The 25,055-nt window shown below is 39.7% G+C and overlaps 1 protein-coding gene across 3 annotated transcripts in view; it reads left to right on the top strand.

Annotated features, from left to right (window-relative positions):
- Positions 1–25,055, top strand: part of TPK1 (thiamin pyrophosphokinase 1) — a 376,531-nt gene that overhangs the window by 45,477 nt on the left and 305,999 nt on the right. For all 3 annotated transcript variants that reach the window (XM_042476582.1, XM_042476580.1, XM_042476581.1), the window contains exon 3: positions 23,373–23,447. In XM_042476582.1, coding sequence (XP_042332516.1) covers positions 23,373–23,447 — 75 coding nt within the window. The remainder of the gene's footprint in view (positions 1–23,372; positions 23,448–25,055) is intronic.

Raw genomic sequence — 25,055 nt, 5'->3', positions numbered from 1 at the left:
AAAATATTCCGCTGTTATCTGGAGGTGTAATTGTGGGCTGGACCTCACAATCTGGTTACAGGTTACTGTCCCTAAGAGTGGACAGCTTCAGATAAAGAAATCTGTTTCTCCCCCTGATTTTTGTTCAGTGATGTAGGGCCCTCAGCAATATCGGATGTAGGGGGAAGAATGGCTATTGCCTACCCCTTTGGGTGGTCTTAGGGAGGAGGTTACAGCTGGATTTTCTCTCTTGCTCAACTTAAATTTTGCTTCCTAAGGCAAAGGAACAGAAGCTTGCGGCACTCTGAAATTCATTTGCTTTGTTTAAGGAAGAGAAAATTCTGAATTAATTGGGGGACATGGTTTAAATTGGCCCAGAATTTTTTTTTAGCAACTAATCACTTCAAAGAGCTGAGTTGGTAATTATAATGTGTGTGTGTGTGTTTTAGGGCTGAGCTGACTGCCACCCTTTTCTCAAAATTATTCTCTGCGGCTTTTGATACTGAATACATGCAAGATGCGTGAATAGTAATCTGATTTTGAAATCTTGTATGTCAGCATGCAGTGCTAAGCCAGAATTCTGAAGAATCCTGCTTTGCTGTGAACAAACTGCATGCTGATGTTTGCAAATCCATTTACTCTTGCTTTGCTTCTGCCAGGAGAAGAAGCAGAAGCAGAAACTAACTAGAAATAAAAACTAGTTTACATCTTTCAAACAGGGTTGACCCTGTCATAAAGCAGAGTGAAATGGCTGCTCCAAGTGGCAAGATGCTAGCGGGTGGATTGGTGACATTGTGCTAGAGATGACATCATCTGGTGTGAGCTAGTTTGTAGCTCTTGAGAGCATTACCTAGAATCATAGAGTTGGAAGAGACCACAAAGGGCCATCCAGTCCAACCCCCTGCCATACAGGAAATCCAAATCAAAGCATCCCTGACAGATGGCCATCCAGCCTCTGTTTAAAGACCTCCAAGGAAGGAGATGTGGAGGATGTTCTTCCTGCAATATGATTTAGTTATCAGTCTGATCAGCTTCTGTACATGGAATGGGAGGAGGTGTCAGCTTATTCTTTCCTCCAGGAAGCAAAAAGTCTTGTGCTAGCCCTGGGGTCAAACTACACATGCTCTACATATGCAACAGAATACTATAAAAACCTTGGAAAATCACACAGCACAAAACTTGCTGGGTCTTCTCTCAGCTTTACAACCTCAGGCTTGTAGTGATGCTACTTTGACCACATTCACACAGATTCTTTTAAATTCTAGTTTACTGTTGTATGCATACATGTCTACAGAGAGACAGAACTATTATGATCAATAGTTCTTTGGAAGAAGAATTGGATTAAAAAAAATATCGGAGAATATAATTTACCCCATGGCAAAAATCCCATGGAAGAAAGCTGGATATAAATTCAAACATCAATGAAAAAGAAAAGACTGAATGAAGTCTATGTGCTTACTTCAAAAAGGGTGGAAAACTTATTCAGATTTAAACAAATATTATCCACCTGAAAAGGGTAGATAGAGTAACCAAGTACAGTTTAGGAACAGGAGCAGCACCTAAGAAGTGCCTGTTCCTCTTAGTTTTATTTACTTAAAATAAACACGTGGGGCTGTGATCTCAATTGGAAACACTGCATGTGTGGAAGAAGTGTTTCACCCTCTCCCCACCATTGTTGCATCTTTCCCACTCATCCCATTTGAATGGCCCCTGCCGGTGGGGGAGAAAGGGGCTGTGGGAAGATATAAATCATGGGTGGGCATGTCACCCAGAAGCCAGTTCTCCCCAAAGACGATCCCATGTGTTGCACCCTTTCCCCTCACTGCAAGCTCAAATGCCTCCATTTTCCTCTGCAGTGCATCTCAAAATAACAACAGAAAGTGATGTTGCACCATTTGGGGAGGGACTGCAAAGTGAAATGGAGGCATTTGGAGGAAGTACAGGAATACTTTCACATGGTTTCACATGTTGAGTGGCTTTCTGTGAGATTGTGGGGTAAAAATTTCCTAGCCACATTTTTAAATGCCCTTTTCTCTGTACACTCAATATGGAAAATACTGCTTTTCAGGGAGCACAGGAAACCTCTGGGGGAAGGAAGAATGGGAGAAATCTTGCCTTTTCCCTAACTTCTCAGGAGCAATATTCACCTAAGAGGAAGTCAACAATCTTTAGTGTGACCACATTTTCATTTTATTGTATTATATGTTAGGTAGTTTAAGTACAAAATGAAATCAAAATGTGGCCATGCTAAAGAGCACTAGCAATAGCAGCTTCATTTATATATGGCTTCGTATCACCTAAGCAGTCTCTAAGCAGTTTACAACTGTAAGATAATTGCCCCCAACAAGCTGGGTACTCATTTTAGTGACCTTGGAAGGATGCAAGCCTGAGTTCAGCCTGAGCCCTGGCTGGTATTGAACTCATCACCTTATGCTTTGTGAGTGAGTGGCTGCAGTACAGGCATTTAACCACTGCACCACCAGGGCTCTAAAGACAGGTGAAACTGGATGGCATCAATGTGGTGTAGTAGTTTGAGTATTGGACTATGACTCTGGAGACCAGGCTTTGAATCCCTGCTCAGCCATAGAAACCCATTGGGTATCCTTGAGCAAGTCACACCTCTTAGCTTTGGAGGATGGCAATGGCAAACCACCTCTTAAGAAACTTACCACAAAAACCCCATGGTTTTAGGTCGCCATAAGTAGGAAATGACTTGAAGGCACACAACAACAAAGTGTAAGTATTGGGGATAGGAGGGGATACAGAAACACTGCTTTGCAAATTGAAAGAACTAACTAAAGCTTATCACAAAATGCCGAAGTTGTTGGCTTTGGAAATACAAAGCAAAAATCATAATATAAGCTACTTGTTATGGAGCACTCATCTCATTAGGCATCTAAGTCCTCAGAAATGAAGTATATTTGTGGTACAGTTCTAGGAGGGAAAAAAAGAAGAAAACCTCAGAAACATTGAGAATTCACTGTAAGCAAATAAAATTGATGCTTTTATTGAAGAATAAAGAAAAGGTGGTGAAGTTAATTGCATACACTTCCAAGTCACTTTAGAACTAGCAGCAGGAAATTAGCTGTTGTGCGAAAACAGCATGAAGTGTAATTCAGAGCAGCTGTCTAATTTATCAGCGAGAATAAACTGCTCATGTTCTTAAACTGTACTCAATTACTCTATCCACCTTTTTTGACCTGTTCAGCCAGCTAATATTTGCTTAAATCTAAGTAAAAGTTTGCCACCCTTTTTGAAGTAAGCAAAGAGGCTTCATTCAGTCTTTTCCTTTTCATTAATGCTTGAATTTATATCCAACAATCTTCCATAGGATCTTTGCCATAGGGTAAATGACATTCTCCACTTTTAAAAAACAAACTCTTCTTCCAAAGAACTAATGGCCATAATGGTCCTGTCTCTTTGTAGACATGTATGCATACAACAGTAAAATAAAATTTAAAAGAATCTGTGTGAATGTGGTCAAAGTAGCATCACTACAACCCAGATTTTGTGTTGTGTGATTTGCCATGGCTTTTATAGTATTCTGTTGCATACGTAGATGAAGCCATGTCATAAAATGCCACAACATATCCTTCTCTTTTTCCTTCAGCCTGCATCTTTATACTTCAAGAAGTCCTTACAAATGGCAATTCACCTCCACAGATAGCAAGTTGTTCATGTGCATTGCTACATGCAAGGAGTAGAATAGATTATCCCCTAAACTTATTTTTTTTCCTTTGACTGGTTTCAAAATAGTGTTATCTAAGTCACATTGGTAATTTTCTTTTTTCCCACCTAAAATGACCACATTTAATAAAACTGAATCTTTCTCCTGTGATTAACCAGAAATGTTCCTGAACTGCTGTACATAACTGTTTCCTCTGGTCTTTTCTGGTCTGGTCTGTCTGGCCTTCCTTCTTTCCTTGCTTGTATTTTCCAGCCTCGTTCTCTGGCTGCATCTATGTTTCAGAAATAATGCAGTTTGACACTGCTATAAGTGCCATGGGGCCATCCTATGGAATCCTGGGATTTGAGTTTTGTTGTGGTATCAAAGCCTTCTGACAGAGACAGCTAAATATCTCACTGATCTACAAATCCCAGAATTCTGTAGCATTGAGTCATGGTAGTTAAGGGGATGTCAGACTGCTTTATTTCTGCATTTTAGATTCAGCCTTAGTCTCCCCATAGTAGTGTGCTAGGGCAAAATAAAACATAATTAGAAGTTACTCTTCAGCATATGTGTAATTTTTTGTATATTAAGAAGGGATGAGACTCAGGAAAGGTTCTTAGGAGTGTTCTTCCAAACCTATTTGTTCTTAAAATTTTAAAGAAATGTTAATATAAAGAAATTGGAGAAGGACATTGTATTTTCCCTCTTCAAAATAATTATAAAATCATGTTGGGGGTTTGTTGTTTTTATTTCTGAGAACAAATCAGAAATGAATTTTGAGGAAAAAAAGGATTATGGTATATCCTTCCCTCCCCAACTATGGTCTTCGGGAACACGGCTTTCTTTCCTGGATAAAAGATGGGAGGGGACTAATTGGTACGAATGGGAATCCTTTTGCTATTGCTAATTGTTTTGTCTTTCTAAGATAGTCATGCAGAGTTCAGCTGGGGAGGGAAGAATAAAACATAGAGAAAGGTTCATTTTCACAATGTGTGCATTCCATTTTAAAGCAGCAGAACGGCTTCAAAAAGTGTATAAAAGCAGGACATATTTATCTGTTAGTTCCTTCTGTATCACCAAAGGCATTTTTGACAAAAAGTGAAATGTACATCCTTTCAAAATGAAGTTTGCAAATAGAAGAATTGCACTGACACAAGCATTAATTTTGGGTATAGCTATGCAGGGACGATGAGGCACAGTATTCCATTGCCTTCAGACATAGAACAACACACTATCAAATGCTCCAGTCTTAAACTTACTTACATAGAAGTAAATCACCATACTTCTCTTAATGGGATTTACTTCTGAATAAACATGGTTAAGTTTCAATTTTATGAATAAAACTCTGTTTCTTGAATTCTCAGTCCAATTATGTCTATGACAAAGAAAGTCATATTGGCTGTGATACTACTAGGACTAGGCCAAAACCATCACCACCATCCTGGAAACATACCATCGCATTAGCAGTAGCCATTAGAATCTCTTCTTTAAAAAAAAATACAGGGCAACATACTACTGCTGGATAAAGCTCCATGCAGTAGGGCCTGCAGTCTTTGGCCTGTTACACACTGCCAAAGTAAAGCTGCTTCAGGTCTCTTTGGAGGTATGCTATTTAAATGATGCATGGGTCCTAAGAGTCCAGAAGTCGCGCCAAAGCCACACTCCATTCCTAAGCACTGGAGTGCAGCTTTGGTGCAGCTTCCAGATTCTTCAGATGCATGCATCATTTAAACAGCATACCTCCAAAGAGACCCGAAGCAGCTTTATTTTGGCAGTCTGTAACAGGCCTTAGTTGCACTGAGCCACTTTGAGCAATAAAAGTCATGGGCATAAGTTTTTGGAGTATTGCCCCTCGTCTGCCTGATCTCAGAGTGACCAGATGTCTTGCTTTTCCAGGACATGTCCTACATTTCAGCCTTCTGTCTAAAAGGAATTCCAAAATGTCCTCTGTTTCAAGCATGACTAAGAAGCATGAACTTATATTTATATGAGTGGTTTCAGTTTTATTTTGTAATGCCCTGCACTTTTCTCAAATGTTCAATATTTTGCAGTGCCTTGTCCTTTGTAGTTATGACATCTGGTCACCCTGCCTGATCTGAGAAAAAATAATTAAAATAAATAAAAAAGAAGGCTGTTGCTGGAGTTGCAACCACCACTGGTGATCTACTAAAATTGAAGGGCAGAAGGAAAGGGGACTGATTGAACATCACTATCAAAATAGGATTGAATCCATCTCTTTATTCGTCTTTCAGAAACTTTATGTTGAGAGTGTTAGTGCATTTAATCTACACTTCTTGAAAAGAAGAAAGACAGTCCAATTCATATCCTTTCTTGGCTTGATAAATTATTGGAAAGCAGGAGTTAGAACAAGCAAACTGGATGGAGAAAACTGGAAACATAGGGCAACATAGTGAAGGCTCTTTGTCCATATTCCCTCAAATCTGGCAGACTGAGTTCATTGGGATTTGTTCTCAGGAGCATATGCATAGAATGGCAGCCTCTATTATGTATTCAATGTGCCTACCTAACTACCACTTTGAGGCAGAGTGGATGCATTGGTTATGATGAAGTATTGAAATCAGTGTGGGAAGTTATTGGACCACAACTCCCATCAGTTTAAATAATCATAGCCTGTGGTGAGTGGTAATAAGAGTTGAAGTTCATTTCTGTAGAGCTGCAGTTTCCCACCCTAGCTTTAGTCAGGCACACATGAATATATGATTTAGGCTGCAATTCTGTATGTACTTTCCTGGGAACACTTCATCATAGTGGAAACTCACAAAAGTGCACAAGGTTTGAGAGGCAGGTAAATCAGAAATGTGGATAGTTCTGTAAGATCTCCTGTGATTCTTTTTATCTTTTGCTGTTTCCTGACACAGTCTCCCTACAAGACCCCCCATCCCAAATACTAACAATGAGTATTTTTACTCAGAGAGTTGTTTCTTTGTTTCACAGAACTGATTCATTCTGTGGCATTCTGATGAAAGTATTCTTGCATGTGAAGTGGCCAGGCAAAGAATGTGATGTAAATATATAAGATTCCTTTGCTTTGCTCTCTTCATTGTATTTTTTTTTCTAATCAAGCAGAAGAATCTCACATAAATCACATCCTTCAGGTTACACTGTTAATTTAGAAAGAGTCAATGTGCTGAGGTGTTTATACAGTGTTTAGTGTTTTGGGGAGCTCCAGCGCAAGTGAAGTTCATTTGGTGATCTTGGATCAGTTACCCTGATCTACCTCACAAGTTTGTTGTAAGGACAAAGTGGGAGGAAGGAAAGCCATTATCATCATTAGATGATTGGCAAGGTATAAATATAACTAATAAATTAATATTCATATGAGCTAATGAGTAAATGGTGCAGAATGTTATCTAAACCTGTTCTTAAGTATCTTGATTTTTCTGCAGCAGCTGCAGAAAGGTGACAGATCCCACAGTTGTGAAGATTGAAGAATCAATGAAGGATGCAGTTTGCATTCCCTTGATTGCAATTTAAAGCCCTGCCTATCTTTCGCTCTGGTATGACGAATAGTGTGTGGATGCATGAAGGCTTTGAATCCATGCACAAAATTTGAATAGAAGGAAGTCCCATGTGTGCAACAAGCCCGCTCATATTTCAGAGCTTTTGGATCAAAGCCTTTATTTTTCTCCTGAGATAAAACTAAGGTCCTCATGGAAAATGCAAAAGAGAATGTCGGATTGTAGGCCCCCATTAGTGTGCATGCTAGAGTTGTTATCCTCTCTGGCGTCTATCAAGAAGTTAGCTGATAGCAGCAGAGACAGTAAACAAAATTTGATGGAAGAAAATAATTCCCCATCGGGAATCATTTTAAAGTCACAGAGAAGTGCTGTCTTCAAAAGACAGCATGTTCAGTCCCTCCCAGAATGCTGGAAACATGGAGTTGCCTGGGGGAGTGGAAGCTTTGCTTTGTAGGCACTTGTGCAGCTGGCAGTTCAGGCTGTAATCTTTACAACTAATGTTCAGTGCACTTATCTCTTTTCTTGAGCATTTGCACAGACACAGTGGTTTGTTCCCCTTCCTATTTCCAATGAAAGCACCTGTTTATTCCTACTGAAAACTCAGTATTATAAACCCTTCATGTGAGTTCACAATAGGTTTCTGGTCTTGACTTGGCAATACAAGCACTGCAACACCCAGGGGCTTTGGATTTTCATGACAAGAGCAAAGAGTTCTTAATAGGTAGTGACATAGCAGAAGGCCTTCTCATAATCAAGGGGATACGAAATGATCGCGTTACGAAATTTCCGGGATACGAAAAAGTTGGATTGGAAAAAACTGTTTCTGGTTACGAACTATTTTTCGGGTTACGAAATTCATTTCGGCGCGAAATTCAAATGCGAAGCGCGGCTATAGGCTTTCCAGCACTAACGGAAAGCCTTTTCGGGTTGCGAAATTTTCGGGTTACGAAGGGAATGGCGGAACGAATTAATTTCGTAACCCGAGGTAGCAGTGTATGGTTTTCTAGGTGGCACCAAGAGTTTGAAGATTGAGAAGCACAAGTTACAAATGCTGTTACTCATGGGGAACTAGTTCCATGGAGCTTTTGGGATCCTGGCTGTAGCTAACGATGAGATTATATCACATTGACTCCCATTATGGCTTTGGCTAAAAACAGTGTTAATGTGTAAGATTCCTTTCAGACTGGTAAGAAGCTGAGATACTGGCTAACACACGTTGAAATCTGGTGTGCAGAAGGTCCAAAGAGCAATTCCTTGCATCTCTAGGTAATCAAATCTGGGAACAGGTGATGGGAGAGATCTTTCCCGAGGCAGAGGAGACAGTGCTGGACTACTTACAAATAACCAGAGTTGTTGTAAAGCAGGTTCTAAGGAACCAGACTGAAAATAATGCTCTGACAGGGGTTTCTTTTCAGATGTCCATGATCTGAGTGCAAATGTCAGGAATAGGGGCATGACCCTGCTCCTTGTTATGCAAACGAATGGCCTCATTTCTAGTTACACAGTTGTGTAACTGTGAATATTTCCAGTTACACAGTTATACCACTAGAACACAATCCTGAATTTAAATCAATATAGCCACTGTCACTACCTATTAAGAATATCCTATTTTTTGGGGCTGATTTTTTTTTTGACTAAAATTTCTAGTCTTACACATGAGTATATACAGTAAGTCCTTTTTAATGTGGACCACACTGAAATAATAGGGTTCTCTAATATTCACAGTTTCAGATATCATTAGAGGAGTCTTCAGACATAATCCCTGTGATTATAGACGTCATACTGTATTTTTTCAGTTTTTCTTATTGAGTTCATCTTCATTTTGATACTTTTTAATTCAAGGCTTTCCTATTTAATGCTGGAAAATGATTAAACTTCCAATTTAGACAGATCTAATATTCATGACCTTTGGACCTTAAATACTGTCCATATCTGACAAACTGGAAACATTTCAGGGTGTTTTTTATTATTATAATAGCACTTTGTATCAAATGAGGCATTTTAATCGTTTTCTTTTTAAATGCTGAAATTGCTGGATTTTTGAATCAAAGTGAGATAATTAGATTAAATGATTCATCGTTGTCATTGCAAGAGTGCATTTAGCAATTTAATAGTCATGTTGTAGGAGTCCTGTAGCGGTTCACTATTTGTGCTGCTTAAAGTAAAAAAAAAAAAGTTAGAAAAGTCCTCCTGGACAATATAATATTCGGTTCTTAGGTCATACTGACTGGAATTCAGCTGAAGAGGAAATTACAGCTGTGATAAACTGCTGGTTTAGGGTTGTTGTTGTTGGAGGATTTTTTTTCCGGGAGGGGGGGGTAGCCTGTGATTTTAGTTTTATAGCTGCCTTATTCCATTGATTTTAACCACAGGTGATCAGCTTTCAGCTTTTCTAATTAATTTGCTTAGCACATTTTAAAGCCAGCAGTGTCCTAAAACTACTTCTCTTCAGAACATTATTTTGATTTGTTCCTACTTTTGAATTCAGTGAATGGATTTATTTCCTAAGATTGTGAAATAAAGGGGAGGGTGTGCTAATGCATAGATGACCAGGTTTGGGCATGAATGTTGCATGTTACATTGGCTATGGGAATTATGGCACCTCTGAATTGGAACCTGAACCTTATCTGTGGCACAGGTTCTCCCAGGAGCTTTGGGATTCCTAATTTTTTGGTTCCTTGAGATCAGCTATGGAAAAAAACTCCCTCTGTGATTATACCTTAAGTGTAAACATACTTTATTAAATACCAAAATTAGAATAATGCATAGTGTTTTCACTTTCTATTTATGGGTGTGAAAATTGGACATTGAAGGAAGCTGATAGGAAGAAAATAGAGTCATTTGGAATGTGATTCTGGAAGATAATTCTATGGATAAAATGGATTACCTAATGGATATGTCTGAGAGCAAACCAAATTTGAGCTCTCAGTAGATGCCAGGATATCTAAACTTAGGCTGTTGTAGTTTGGTGCATCATGAGACAACATGTCTCCTTGGAAAAGATGGCAGTACTTGGAAAAATAGATGACAAGAGGAAAACAGCATTACAGATGGATAGATTCAGTCAATAAAGCCATGACCCTGAGCTTGAAAGACCAGAGCAGGAGACTAGGATTCTTGGAGGTCTTTCATTCACATGTTGACCATTAAGTTGAAGCTGACTTGATGGCAAATAATAACAGGAGCATACTACTTGTCTTGCTTTGCAGTGTACATCCTGTGCTGGGTTGTAGGGTGTGTTCTATGATGTATTTACATGACACATGACAGCAGAGAGGCCTAACAAACCTGCCAGTTTTCCACATAAGATGAGTATGCCTCTATGAATCATTTTCAGTGCACTGTGGTTTTTCAGTGACAATTTCACATCTTTTGGACTTGCCCCACTGAACACTTGCCAAAAAAGGTGGTTCTCATTGTGTTAGCAAGCTTGAGATACTTGCTGGTATAACATAACAGCTAGGACTGAGCTACTAATTGGAGATTTCCAATTCAAGTTCCGGTGATGTGCTCAGCCTCACTCCTCATTTGCAGTACAGAGAATAGTAATGCTGACTCATAATAATATGGTTATATTGTTGCTGTAAGGATTGCACTTAGATAATACATTTTGAAAGCGCTGCACAAATGCTGTGAATCATTACCATCAACATATCCTGAATGGTGAAAAGCTCTTGAGAATACGCTTGCTTAGAGAATGAAGGGATGCACTACATATAAAACTTTCCTCTAATGTTTCTATTCACCTGCTACCAGTTCTTCATGCGACCATAGTGCTGTCAGTGGTATTGTAGCAAGTAGCTGTTCCTTGTTGCACAGAGATAATGTGGTTAATTATGTAATGTGTTCAAGGATAAGTGACCTTAGCTAATATCCTTCTCCAAACAATGGTTTCAAGGGATCAACCTAAATTAACCATGGTATACTTGAACATATCCACTGATCTACCATAAATCACACCTTTGAAATCAATGCTTTGGGAGCACTTGTGAACAGCCTTAAAGGGGAACCTCTGACCTCTGTTATCTCTGGTCAGAAATAGTTAATCTCTGGTAATTCAATGATCAGAGATAACAGATTGGAGATAGCAGAGTTATTCTCCCTGCTGTGAGAGGCATAGAACTCTGTAACCCTCCTCTGCCTGGAGAAGGCATGAAATTGGCCTTGTTTGGGGAGAGAGAGGCTGGGTGAGCAGTTTGTCACTGTTATCCTAAATGCATGGAGAGTAGTAGAGCTTTCACTAGCAATTGCAATCTATCTGGGAAAACACTCAATGTGGCCATGCGAGAGTGGTAACATGATATGCTGGATCTGGCACCAGCTATTCCAGTACTATTCCAGTATGGATACCCCAGGCATGAAAAATTATACATATGTTTATTAAGAAAAACAAAAAGTTGTTTACAGAGTAGCTTACAGAGCTAATAGAATTCAGGAAATTGGAAGAGACACCAGAAACTGGGGGTTGATTGAGGCAACAGATACCTGTATTGAAGACAAAGGTCCATGGAAAACCAAAAAGATTAAAGACTCAAGCTGTGAGGTCCTGGGGGAAGAGGGGAATAAATGACTCAGTCAAAAACCTGAGGATGACAATTGCACATGCAGAGCAAAACAAACTGCCACAACTGTAGGAAAAAGGTTTTGTTTTGGGGGTAATATTTATGCTCTTAACCCATGAGAGTTCTTGGGAAACCAAAGTTTTATTACCTTCATCATATCAGGCAAGCCCCATTTTTGCTGCAGTCATGCTAGTTAAAGAAAACATGAACATTCCTGTTTGTGAACAGCCATTATCATGCCTCTTATCTATCGTGCAGCTGAGGTGTTTCTACTATCATGTTTATTTTATTTTATTTTATTTACAGTATTTATACCCCACTTAAAGGCTCTCAGAGCAGCTTACAATTATTATTATTATTATTAATTGTATGGTTTCCTGCCCTCAGGCTTACAATCTAAAAAGACATGACACAAAAGGAGAAGGGAATGGTGGTGAGGAAGGGGATCAGGTCCAGCAGTTCTTCTCTCCCTCTGAGGCTTGGACCAAGGTAGATGTAGTGGAGGGAGGGCTCTTCTTCTTAGTTCAGGCCAGGCCTGATGGAGCTGGGCCTGCATCTCTCCCTCCATGGCTGGATGGCACCAGATGAACTGGAGGGAGGGCTGTGCTTGTTGTCTTCCACACCCTTCCTTAATCCTGCCTCTCTGCCTTATACTTTACACAGCATCCCTTTTGGTTGTTTTTCACAATAGTTTTTGCTTTTTAACACAATTTCAGACTCATGGCAATGCAATTTAAGTTTTAAAAAAAGAAACAGACAAAAATACAGGAAATCAGACTGCTTGGGAATGGGGAGGGTGAAGTGGGAAAGGAGGAGTGTGACATCTCGTAACTGCTAGTATTGCAGTGGCTGTGGCAGTGGTGTTTTGCACATGTGGATTATTGGAACTGCCGAATGATTGGGAGCTTATTAATGGGTTTACTCTCTTTTAAGTGTGTGTAGGATTGCAGCATGAATTTGATTAACTTCTATTCTTTTTTGCCATGTGACTTTCGTATCAACTGCAACATATGCCAATCCTCTCATAGGAGTTTATTGGCAAGATATATTGAGAGCATGTTTGCTTTTGCCTTTGTCTAAGGCTGAGAAGGTGTGACTGTTGTCAGTCATTGGGTTTCTATGGCTGAATTCTAGTCCACCACTGAAAGCACTATGCCAGGCCCAATAACTTTTAAATAACATTTTGCTCAGAGAATAAGAACATTTTTTCTGGCACTGAAGTGTTTTTCTTTTTCTTTTGCAAATTCTCAGCAGACAGCTTTTACAATTAGGCCACTTATACATTAAATTTAAGGAACCAGATGAATACAGTATATGATTGCCACTGTGGCAATCTAAACCAATTAAAGTTTAATTGTTGCAGTGTGTGTGTGTGTGTGTGTGTGTGTTTATCATTTTGGACAAGTTAATATGAAAGTGATGTGACCAAATAAAGATAAGTACACTGGTACCCCGGGATACGAATGCGCCGCGTTACGAAATTTCCGGGTTACGAAAAAAATCCATTAAAAAAAACTGTTCCGGGTTACGAAGGTTATTTCGGGTTACGAAAAAAAATTTGGTGCTTTTCGGCGCTTTTTCGCACCAAATCGCGGCTTTCGCTATTAGCGCCTATGGAGCTTCGGCTTGCGAATGCTTTTCGGGTTACGAATGGCGCCGCGGAACAAATTAATTTCGTAACCCGGGGGAGCCCTGTATCTGGTATCTGTGGTCTTAAGTGCCAGATGAGGGATTTATAACCAAAGGAACACTTTTCACTGAAGAATGATGAACAATAGACACTGACAGTATTAAGTGCCAGAATTTCTCTTTCCCTCATTGATTTTTATTGTGTTTATTGTTTGGCTCCCAGGCATATGTATTTTCATTTTCCATTAGTAGAACCAGTACTTTCTCTGAAGAGTTGAGTTGACATAAGTAGCAACCATTTCATTAAAAATGGCTCCCTCAACACACAACACAGCCTGTGATTATTAAAAAATAAAGGTTTAAAAAAAGATCTTGACATTTGTTATTAGACCTCAAAGCTATTAAATTTTAAATGGCATTTGTGTTTTGTTCATTAAATAGGCTTTTCCTTTCTAAATCCTTGGCTCAAGTGTTATCCTCTGCTGTCTTGCCTTTGTGTCTTTTGCTTGGATTTGTGTACATTTTTAAAATTTAACTTTCTCTTCCCTTCATTGTCATGGAATTGAAGAGTTTTTAGAGCCTCCCCCCCCCCAGAATTTTTCAGCACAAAAACCATCCAAATGATTTGTTTTTCTTCTAATTTGCCTTTAGAGTTAACCTCTAAACTGAAAAAAACTAGACTTCAGGCTCATGCTTAACCTGTTATACAGAGTCTGTAGGAAAGTGTGTTTGTTTTCTCTCCCAGAAAACTGAGATTTACTAAACAAAGTGCACTTATACTAAGGAAACTAACCAGTCTGGATAGAATAATACATCTTTTCTTGGATAGTGTTGTGCCTCTCCTAAAGGACCAAGTGCACTCTTTTGAATTTACACTAACTGCAATGCGCAGGTGTTGATGTTGGCCAGGAGTACTTTTTACCAATTTAGGCCTATTTAGAAAAGACTGGTCTTGCCTTAGCAATTCACGTTGTGCCAACATCCAGACTGGACTATTGTAATATGAAGTCTCTTTATCTATCTTTGAAGATAATTAATGTAGGATACAGATGCTCACATATTGCTGGTGGCTGAATAGTGACACGTGGTACCAGTGCTATTTCAGCTGCCCTGGTTGCTAATATGTGTCCAAGTCTAATTTGAAGTGATTGCTTTAACATTTGAAAACTTAAAATTTTGGGGGATTTCCTGTATCCTGATGCCATCCATCAAAAGCTGCTGAGTACAGTGGTACCTCGGGTTACGAAATTAATTCGTTCCGCGGCTAATTTCGTAACCCGAAAAACCTTCGTAACCTGAATTGCCATAGGCGCTAATGGAAAAAAAGCCGCGGCTCTGCTGCGGCTCCATTGAAAATAGCGCCGAGGTTTTTTCGTAACCCGAAAAAACCTTCGTAAGCCGAAACAATAAATCCCTATGGGATTTTTTCGTATCCCGAAAAATTCGTAAGCTGGGTAATTCGTATCCCGGGGTACCACTGTATAAGAGAGCGAGAGAGAGAGCTGTTTGCTTTTGACCTTGCACTTTGAGACTGAGGGCCTAAAGGGGTGGATTGACGCCGCCTCTTTAAGCACCCTTTAAGCAACTGCACGCCATAGTCCCAATCTGGTGTTTAATGCTGCTCCTTTTTGGGGCAGAAAAAGCTACCTTTCTCCCACAGCGGCGGCTCTTCTTCACTCTTGTGGAATGCAGCATCAGAACATTGTGCAGCCAGAGTGCCACAAAGCCGCCTGTTAAGACACCAATATTTCACTTTTTCACACAAGGGAGAATCCTCTGGTGTAATGAGGGAAAAGCTATCCTGTTCTGAGCTGAGAGGAATTTTAAAACAGTGGTTTGGAGGAGATAGGATAGGGCAAATCTTCATGGAATATTACTCTGAGCTCATTCACTATGAGAGCTTCACTATCGGATAATTCAGGCATATTGTATTGTAGTTAGCACTGTGGATAATGGAATTTGGAAGGGGGTTTCAGTGTCAGTCCAGATTCCATCTGCATGGCTTGGCAAAGTTTATGTTTTTTTGCAGTGCTAAAGTGCTGTTTTGAATCCCATGCTGGGAAAAAAGCAGGAGATAAATAAATTAAAATTGCAGGATATAAATTGCAAGATGATTTGGATTTACACAGACAAAATGTTGGAAAATAATAATTTCATACTTAACCATTCTCGTCTGATATTGTGACTTTGGATTTTAAGTCTGAAGTGTAATATTTTTCTGAAAGTGTTTTTGTTGATAAATCTCTTTGTAATGATCAGTATGTAGATGTTACCTTTCCCATTAGTTCCCAACTATAACCTTTGTGAGATCAGTGGGACTAAGAAATACATCGTTGCTCATTATGTAGACATTGAAACATCACACTGCTAGTATGTGTCTGTGTTTATGACAAGGATTGCTTACTATTGAATATATATGAATGCATATAGTATTAGTGGACATTTCATACAAAGATCTTGTAATTAATACCATATACGTACATATTCCTCAATAACAAGCTGTGTAAGATCCATATAGCATGAAATCTGATACATGATGAGGGACAGTCTATGAAACATTTGTGTGTGTGTGTGTGTGTGTGTGTGTGTGTAACACCTAAAGCTGGATATAGCAGGGATAAGATAGGATAGCTTTTGTAACAGTGTCTGTATATCACATAAGCGTTTTACAGACCGCCCAAAAAGGGCGGTTTGCCGGCGCCTCCGTTTCCGCCGCCGGGAAGCCTCAGCCTCCAAATGGCGAGGGTTCCCAGCAGTGGAAAAAGAAGCCGCAAAAAGCGGCTTCTTTTTCCGTTGTGCTTATGACGTCACATGGCACCAATGGCGCACTTGCGGCGTCATAAGTGAGCCGCAACATGCAGACGCTAAGCATCTGGCACGTCAAGATTGCGGCACCCATGTAGAATGGGTGCCGCCATTTTGTACGTGCTCAGCGCATACTAGGTTTCAGTAGTTTCAAACACTTCAGAGCAGTGGCTACCAACCTTCTCTATGCTCCAAACCCCTAGGAAACATTTGATTAATGCTTGCACCCTCCATGAAAGTAATATCTTATTTGAAGATGAAGAAGTCTAATTTCTAATTTTTGAGATACTTAAATACTACGGGTGAGTAAATTGAACTTTAAGAAAATAAGCTTTTAACTCACTTCATAAAATGTAAATCTAAATTCAGCAGTTTTTTATTTGGAAAAAATGTATGATGACTCATGACTCCTCACTCAAAGACACAAGCCACTCTTTGTCTCACCCACTGAAATTTCATGTTCTTAATCAAGAAACTGTGGAGTAGCTTCCTTAATACTATGCCCTTATTGTTTAGAATTCCTGAGTGCTATGTGCATGTAAAATACATCAGTTGCTATGGGTCCTTTATAAATGTAGGCAAAAATGTATTTTCCTATAACAAAGACGTTTTGAGCATTTCAGATTTCTCTAGTGATGAGGCTTCTTATATTGCATATCATTGACCCTTAAAAGAATGCTCTGTAGAGTGCAGATTAATTTTCCTCTGACAATAGAGAGTGGTTACTACCATAATCTGCTCTTGCATCTTCTCAATAGACAAAACTGAAAATAAGCAATAAAAGATCTCTCTGGTATGGTTTGGATTATCCAGAGCAGTGGCCCACAAACTTTTCCCGACAACCACCTCCTTTTGTCTTGGGCGACAACCCTATCACCCCACGCCACCCCGGTGCATATTTCCTGAATTTAGGTCTATTGTTCTACTACAAATTCAAATAACCAATCTCTGTCATTTTTCATGTGGTCATCCTGGGAGCAGCAACTGAACAGCTGGCTGACCAGCAACCAAGTAGCCTCTCACCCATGCCACCCCTGCAGCAAAGGCCAGTGCAGTCGCTGCTCTGCCAGCTGCTCGGTTGTTGCTCCAAAGGCAACCAGATGCAAAGGGAGAAGCTTCTGCCTGGAAAGGAAGAATTCTCAATCCTTCTTCATTAGGGTGGAGAGGGAAGCAGTGGGTGTGTGTGTCTGCATGCAATTTACAGAGGTCACATGCCCTGGATTGTACACTAGCCTGGACAGAGAAAGGGAGATTTTAACTACAGGAGCTGCTCCAAGGTGAAGGACTATTTCCAAGAATTGACCCCAGATACTCCTGCCTGTGCTTGTCTCTGGTAACATGTCTTCTCCACCCAGCTTCAGGTGTGCTCCCCTCCCCGCCCACAAACATTGCTTCTTCTACTACCTCTTCTCTCTGCCTGTCCAATGAAAGAAAACAGGAGCAGCAGCAAGTTCCAATGTTCCAGCCAAATTCCAGCAGAGATCACAAAGCTTAAGCAGGGACCCAAATCCAAAAGCTCATTTTTGCCACTGCTTCTCCACATCCCATCTTGCTGCCAGGTGCCTAACTCCTTGCTCCAGTCCTTGTGAATTGGACTGGTAACCTCTTTCACACACACACGGTCTTCAGGCTTACTTGTTTTAGGAGCTTTCTGAGCAGTCCTAGCATATTGACCTGTATAAAAGTCGACCCAGGATTTTAGGGTCAATTTTGGCCCATAAATTTCTCGACTTATAGTTGAGTATATATGGTACATAAAATTCAGGCTATAGACAACCTGCTATTTACTATAGAGTGGCATAGTGGCTGTAATAAGTCACCTGTAGTCAATTTTTATTTGTATATTTCGTCCACATTGAACAATGGAGGTTTTTAGCAGCTAGTAGTGTTCTTAGAAGAATATTCCAAAATGATATCCCTCTCATCCAAAAGTTGCATCCTCCTCCCCAGATTATAAAACACTGTGGAAAGTTGGAGTGTAGTCTTGCACCACCCTTTGCTAATTGTTGTACTGTGTATCATACTCTTTAATTAAAAGTGAGTAAGAAATCTATGGAGTGGTAGTATTAAAAATGTATTATGGATCTGAAGGTATAAAACCAAGATACATCTGTTTAAGTCAGATAACCTATGAAATTAAAACAGAACAGTAAATTAAATTGGTATAAATGTTTTAACAGTATCTTGAAATATGCAGCACTTAAGAAAGCAGATTATGTGTGGGGTGCTGGTGCTGGTGGTATGCATGTGTACATGTGAACAAAACTAAAAAGAGAAACCCAGATTTTAAGCCATACATCTGCTTTGCCTTTGCTTAAGATTTATTATTTCCTCCTCACACTGCAGATGGCTGGATCTGCTCAGTCTGCAAAAGCTGCAAGGAAAGCACATCATAAAAGTACAGCAAAAATACACTTAAAAACTGTTAAGAAGTTACCTCAGGGAGCAGCTTTCCCCCTGTATGCCTCAGCAATTGCTGAGGTCAGAAATATATCTTCTAAGAAGAATTGTGCATAGCTGAAGTTCTAGTAGCTGTCTTTTGTGTTATTTTGAGTGACTCAAAAGGAATGTATTATTGTTGCATGTGAGTTTTTTTGGGGAGGGGGAGAGGGATGGGTAATTTTCCAATTACAAATTGTATTTTGAATTGGGAACACTGGGAGATGAGAGTCTTCAGTGTGATTTAACCTTCTGGTCTGTTGATATATTTACCTTCTTGGAAAAAGGCCAGTGCTGATGTTACATTTCCTAATCTCTCAACAAGAGCTAAGAGATTAGCAGAATCATTTGAGGGCCACACACATTCCCCTCTCTCCCTGTGAATTTTCCATCTTACCTCTTTTAAGGGTAAACTGTTATGTAATGTAGTGGCCTGCAATGAGTTAAATCCTAACCATTGGTTTCTTTAATCGTGGTTTACAATCCTCTGATTTAAAGTTAATCATAGTTAGCTTTATAATGGAACCAAAGGTCATATTATACATGCAGAAAAGGAAAAGAAAGTGGAATTTGCTTGGAAAACAGGAGGGTATTTCCTTAATACCAAGAGGGTAGAGTACAGCTATAGAATCTTTAGGTATCCGATACCTATAGGATATCTGAAATGCTTGGGACCAGAGGGGTTTTAGATTTTGGATTTTTTATTCATTTATTTTTTGGATTGTGGAATATTGGCATATACATAATTTGATACATTGGAGATGGAAGCAAAGTCTAAACATGAAATTCATTTATGTTTCATATACATCATATGTACATTGCCTGAAGATAATTTTATACACACTATTTTAAATAATTTTGCGGATGAAACAAAGTTTGTGTACACTAAACCACCAAAAAGTAAAGTTATCACTTTCTCAGCCACTCATGGATTATTTTGGAATTTGGAATTCCACATAAGGGAGGCTTAACCTGTATTATCACATTGCCTCAGTTTATTTTTCTGCCTTCTTGAGTTTTATCAGTTCCCCACCCTCACACCATTTTGTCTGTCTCTTTTCACCTATCCTAGCTTGAAGCCAGTTTTTCAAGATGGGCAATGAAACCTAGCCACAGCTGAGATGAAAGCTCTTCATTGTATTTTACAAAGTATACCAGTTTTTCCAGTTCAACCAAAAATGTTCTGTATATCCAACTTTGTGGTCATGTGGCACCGATCACTTCAAATGATCTTGTGATGATCCCTGAACTGGAGAACACCTGGTGATGCATTGCAATACCTTTCTCACACACAACTCAAAACAGTATTTTGCAGGATAAACTCTATTCACACTGTGTTTATTGCACTTGTATCCTACCTCTCATCCAACGTGTTTGGTACATTTGCGCATTAAGTCAACTTTGTGAGATAGGTTAGACTGAGATTAATTAACTTGTCCAGTTCTGCTGTTTGAATGTCATGGTTGAGCGGAGATGTGAGCCTGGGTTTTTCATATACAGGGCTACCTGAGATCTTCTGGCCAGAATCTTGATGGTGCACAATGTGAGTAACTGAACATTTCCAGGGTAGTGCAGTGATGATGGTGGTGGTGTTAGTGGTGGGGTAAGCCAGGCAAAACCTTGTGGCTCCAAAGAGCCTATTTCTCCATTGTATTTTCTTTTCTTTTATATTCCTCTCATAGTTCTTTTCTGGCCACTGTGCCTGGACTCTTCTCCCTCCTGTCACCCCTGTGCTTGTGTAATTCTGCTAACATAGGGCACTAACAGGATTCCAGCCTCTGGCTGTTAACATCATACTATTTTTCTGTCCAGTGTGTATGGATGGTGAAGATGAAACCAGCAACAGTTCTCCAGTGGTGGTTGGGAAATTCTTGAGAGACTTGTGTGCAGGGCATTGCTTCTCTGGCTCTGGGTGGCATTATCTTGGGACAGACTAACTGACTGGAGCAAGAGGTTAGAGCACATCGCGCCAAGAGAGAACTGGTGGCAAAAAGAAGCTTTCAGATTTGGGAACCTGCTGCTGTTTCTGCTTTATTTCTCAGACAGGCTGAGAGAAGAAGTAGCAGAAGAAACAATGTCAGGGGGGATGATGTGAAGCTGTTTGGCAAAGGCATATCTCTGGGACAGGAGGGGAGGAGTATCTGGGATTCAGTTCCCCATCCATGTTACTCTGCAGCCCAGAGCATGTGGCCTGTGTAAGCCTGTGTACACTAGTGTACACACACCAGTTTAACACCTCTCCACCCTGATGAAGGATTGAGAGTCCTTCCTCGCTGGGGAGAAGCTTCTCCCCTTACACCTGGTCACCTTGGGAGTAGTAACCAAGCAGCTGGCTGAGCATCCACTGAGAGGCCTCTTGCATGCCCTTGTCTTTGCCACAAGACTGGCATGGGCCTAGCCAACTACTCAATTGCTGCTCCCAGGTGGCAAAGGAGGCAGTGACCAAGATTGGTTGTTCTGAATTTGCAGTGGAACAGTAGACTTAATATCAAGAGATATACATGGGGAGGAATTTAGGGTTGTTAACCAAGAGAAAAAGGTGCAGTGGCCAAAAAGGTTTGGGGACCACTGCTGTAAAGTCTGTTTGTTGTCCAGGCCAAGAGAAGCTGGTTGATAATTATTTTATCCAATTCAACTATTTTGTTATTTAATTTGCTGCTCATACATTTGGCGACCAGGAAATATATAAATTTTCTTAAGAGGAGCTTTGCCTGATAACTTACAATCATCGAGAAATACACACACACATACACCAGTTGAAAGGTAGAATGAAGTTGCAAAATGTTGAGTGTCAGCTGAAAATGAGGAGATGTGGTAGAGGCTGGGTGAGAATTGGCCTTTTGCACAACATACGGTATCCTAGAAGGGGTATGGCTGGAATCCTGAAGATAAATTGCAACATTTGGTTGCAGGTCTGGTTAGTATATCTTTAATATATGTTCTTCAATATACAGATGGAAATAATGTTATATTCTAGTTATGATTTGTTGTCACACCAAGGGTCTTGGTTCCCTATTTGCACATTGCTAAAAGTGCTCACCTGTTTGCTGTGTGCATTTATTCTGCTTATGGCCTTTCCTCACCTGCCTTTATAGCATAGAGTATTTGAATGCTGGTGACTTCAGAAACATGCTGGAAAAGCATGCCTAAACCATTCCATCAAAAAAATTAGATGAACCTAACTAACTAAAATGTCAGACTGTTGGTTATGTAGTTGGTTAATCTTCAGTGTTGTGTACAACTTGCAGAGAAATACAAAAGAGTGGGACCTGCATTGGAATTCATTGCATGTCAGTGTATGTGCCCTAGCTACAGGATGTTTGCTCTTCCCCCAACCTCACTCTCTCTTCTCCAGCGAACATGCCATAGCATAGCCTCTGGAGTTCTGAGAGAAGGATGATGTCTGTAACTCACACTAACATTATTTTATCCCCCAAATCTCCATCTCCCCTAACAAAAGGGGGAAATAAATTAGAGAAAGTGGTTTCTCAGTGATATGTCACAGAAAATAGAAACTACAGTATATCTTAGAAACAGACAGTGTTGTAGTGTAGACTGAGATGATGCCCTGAGGCACTAAAGAACCAAAAGAAGTTTCTGCTTCTTAGAGTTTAGAATAATTAGGAAAAACAAAGTCCCATTACACATGTCCCTATTAAAAAGAAGTGTTGCATTTAATTCATCAGTAGAATTTGAGGGTGAAATATAAAGTATCAATTTTATTTTTATTCTTTCACTTTTCTCTAATGAATATATTGTTATGCATTTCCCATTTCCCCCAAGAACTGGGAAGTTTCTGGAGTAATACTACCTAGCTTTGTTTTGTTTTGGATTAAAAGGTACTGGAGACTTGTACCCATTTAGCTTGGAGTACATTCCATTGAATCAGTGTGAGTACCTATAGTTGCTCTGTTATTGTCCTTTTTCCCTTTTATTCCTTCATTATATTTATGTACTTCAGTTTCATCCAAAGAGTTTAGAGCAGTGTTTTGGCCTCATAACAATGCTGTGAGAGAAGGACTAACTTAGTTGCTTCCCCATAGCAACTCAGTGGCCTTCATAACTGTTTAGGGCTTTTATCTGAGGTTCCCATAGTGGCCCAGCATTAACACATGATTCTTGGAAGGCTGCTGAGGACCAGCAGGTACTGATGTTTGTGCTAGATTGTTGTTTGCAGCTATCTTGTTTCCATGGCTTGATTTTAGTCTTGTACAATGGACTGCTCAAGGTGCCACCATTTCAAATATCCCATAGTACACTGAACCAATGTTGTACCAGAACAATGGGGGAAATCTAAAATGATGACACCACAGAGCTATGGATTGTTGCATGGTTCCTGTCTGCCTATAGCTAATGCAAAGTTGCTAATGTATACACATGAGAAGGGGTTAATTGTCAAATGAAAGTTAGCTGGGGGAAAACTTAAACATGGAGCCAGCCCTGTTACTAATGCTAAATTTGACACCTTAGACACTGCAGTACACTGGCTAAATTCAATACAACCATGAAATCTGTAAATCTAAATTACAGCGCTTATTGTTTATTTTCCAGTTATGTGCACTGATTGTAGACACATACGTTCCATGAACGCAATATATTCTTATTCTAGTTTCAAAGTAAATGTCAGCAGATTGGTAGGAGTATCCAAAAGAAAATTTTGCTATCTTGTAATTTTATAACTTGAAGCAAACTGCTCTTTTATGCAGTAAAATGTATTTTTTAATGTTTCTGGTTGTACATGGAATAGACAAAAGAAGTTGTGGAATACCAAGTAGTGAAAATTAGTCACCAATATCCTCTTCCTTGCAGGAAACCTGAAGATTTGCCTTCTGATTCTCAACCAACCTTTCAACAAAGCTCATTTCCATCATCTGTGGAGCAGAGGTAATAATAATGTTATACATCTCTCCATGTGCTTTTTTGCTGTCTGGTTTATTGCACTTTCTGCACGGCAGCTGTCTTCATAGCAGTTTCCATTAGTGACATAAAATGTACAGAGTTTAGTCTGAGCCTTCAACCAAATTCTTCCTGAGTTGATGGAACTGTGTCTGGGCTGCATCACTATGGAGGGCGGAAGGGTCCCATGTGGCTTTTTCATTCAGAACCATACCTGTATGTAAGAAATGATGTCAGGTAGATGGCTAAGCTTGCATCCTTCTCCCCATTCTTGAGTTTTCCATGTTGAAGTAGTGTTCACATGGAGAAGCTATTCTTTAAGTCCTGTAATTCTCTGCCACTTCTCTGAATAATTACAGCGCTCTAGAAATAAAGTTTAATAATAATAATAATAATAATAATAATAAAGGGGCACATCTTGGGTAAATGTTTATACCTCCATGAGAAATAGGTCTTTGAAATATTTCCCGCATTGCCCAGCCTAGTGGGCTGATTATGCAAATTTTGTATTTCTTATATCATTGGGTCCTTTGTGGAGTTAACAGATATGAATGAGCTTATGTGAAGGAAAGAATCTCAGAGGTGCTTGCTGGTTAGGTTTGAAATAAACAATTGCTGATAGATGTTGCATTTATAATTTGTAGAATATGTGTTTCTGAAAGCTCATCCACAAAGTATGCTGGCTTAATTACTGTAAGAAAAGAAGAGTTTGTAACCTTTTATCATCAACACTGGGAGCTGGCTCTTTTTTCCTGTTGGAGATCTTTATGATTTGAATAAGCAATGCAGAGCTCAGAGTCTTTGGAGATATATAAGTCATGAGAGGCTTGAAGCTATTTCCCCTTTCCATGGGAAAATCAATGCTTCGTACGAATTCTTGCCTTCAAGAGTCTTACAATATTTCAGGACTGAGCCAAAAACCTATTTCCAGCAGTCATTTATTGAGTTTCGAATAGCTAGACAAAATTGAGAATGTGGCAAAGTAGGATTTTCAGTGTGATTAAAAACAAAAAAAGCCCGGCTGTTGCAAGATCTGTTTATCAGAGCAGTTTATGAGAGCTGGTGTAATGTAAGCCCTTGCAACTTTAGTAGGCAGCAACCCCTACCTATACTTAATAAGATGGCCTCTAGAACTTAGTGAGACTTAATTCTGAGTTAGATATTTTATTCTCCATCAGAAAGTATCAACTTTTACATTAGCCATGAATTTACTAGGTTAGAGCCAGTAGCAACACGTAGGGCCCCAGCATTCCCATTGATGATTATTCTGGGTACCTGCTTGTGTGTTTTTTAAATGTTTAAATATTTGAAGAGATGTCATATTGAGGAGGGAGCAAGCTTGTTTTCTGCTGCTCCAGAGAACAGGACCCGGAACAATGGATGCAAGCTAAAGGAAAAGAAATTCCACCTCAACATTAGGAGGAACTTCCTGACAGTAAGGGCTGTTCGACAGTGGAACACACTCCCTTGGAGTGTAGTGGAGTCTCCTTCCTTGGAGGTCTTTAAACAGAGGCTGGATGGCCATTTGTCAGGGATGCTGTGATTGAGAGTTCCTGCATAGCAGGGGGTTGGCCTGGATGGCCCTTATGGTCTCTT

The sequence above is a fragment of the Sceloporus undulatus genome, chromosome 6, assembly GCF_019175285.1.
Source record: "Sceloporus undulatus isolate JIND9_A2432 ecotype Alabama chromosome 6, SceUnd_v1.1, whole genome shotgun sequence".
NCBI classification, from domain to species: Eukaryota; Metazoa; Chordata; class Lepidosauria; order Squamata; family Phrynosomatidae; genus Sceloporus; species Sceloporus undulatus.
The sequence above is the reverse complement of the archived record's forward strand: the minus strand, read 5'-3'. Positions and strand labels throughout refer to the sequence as shown.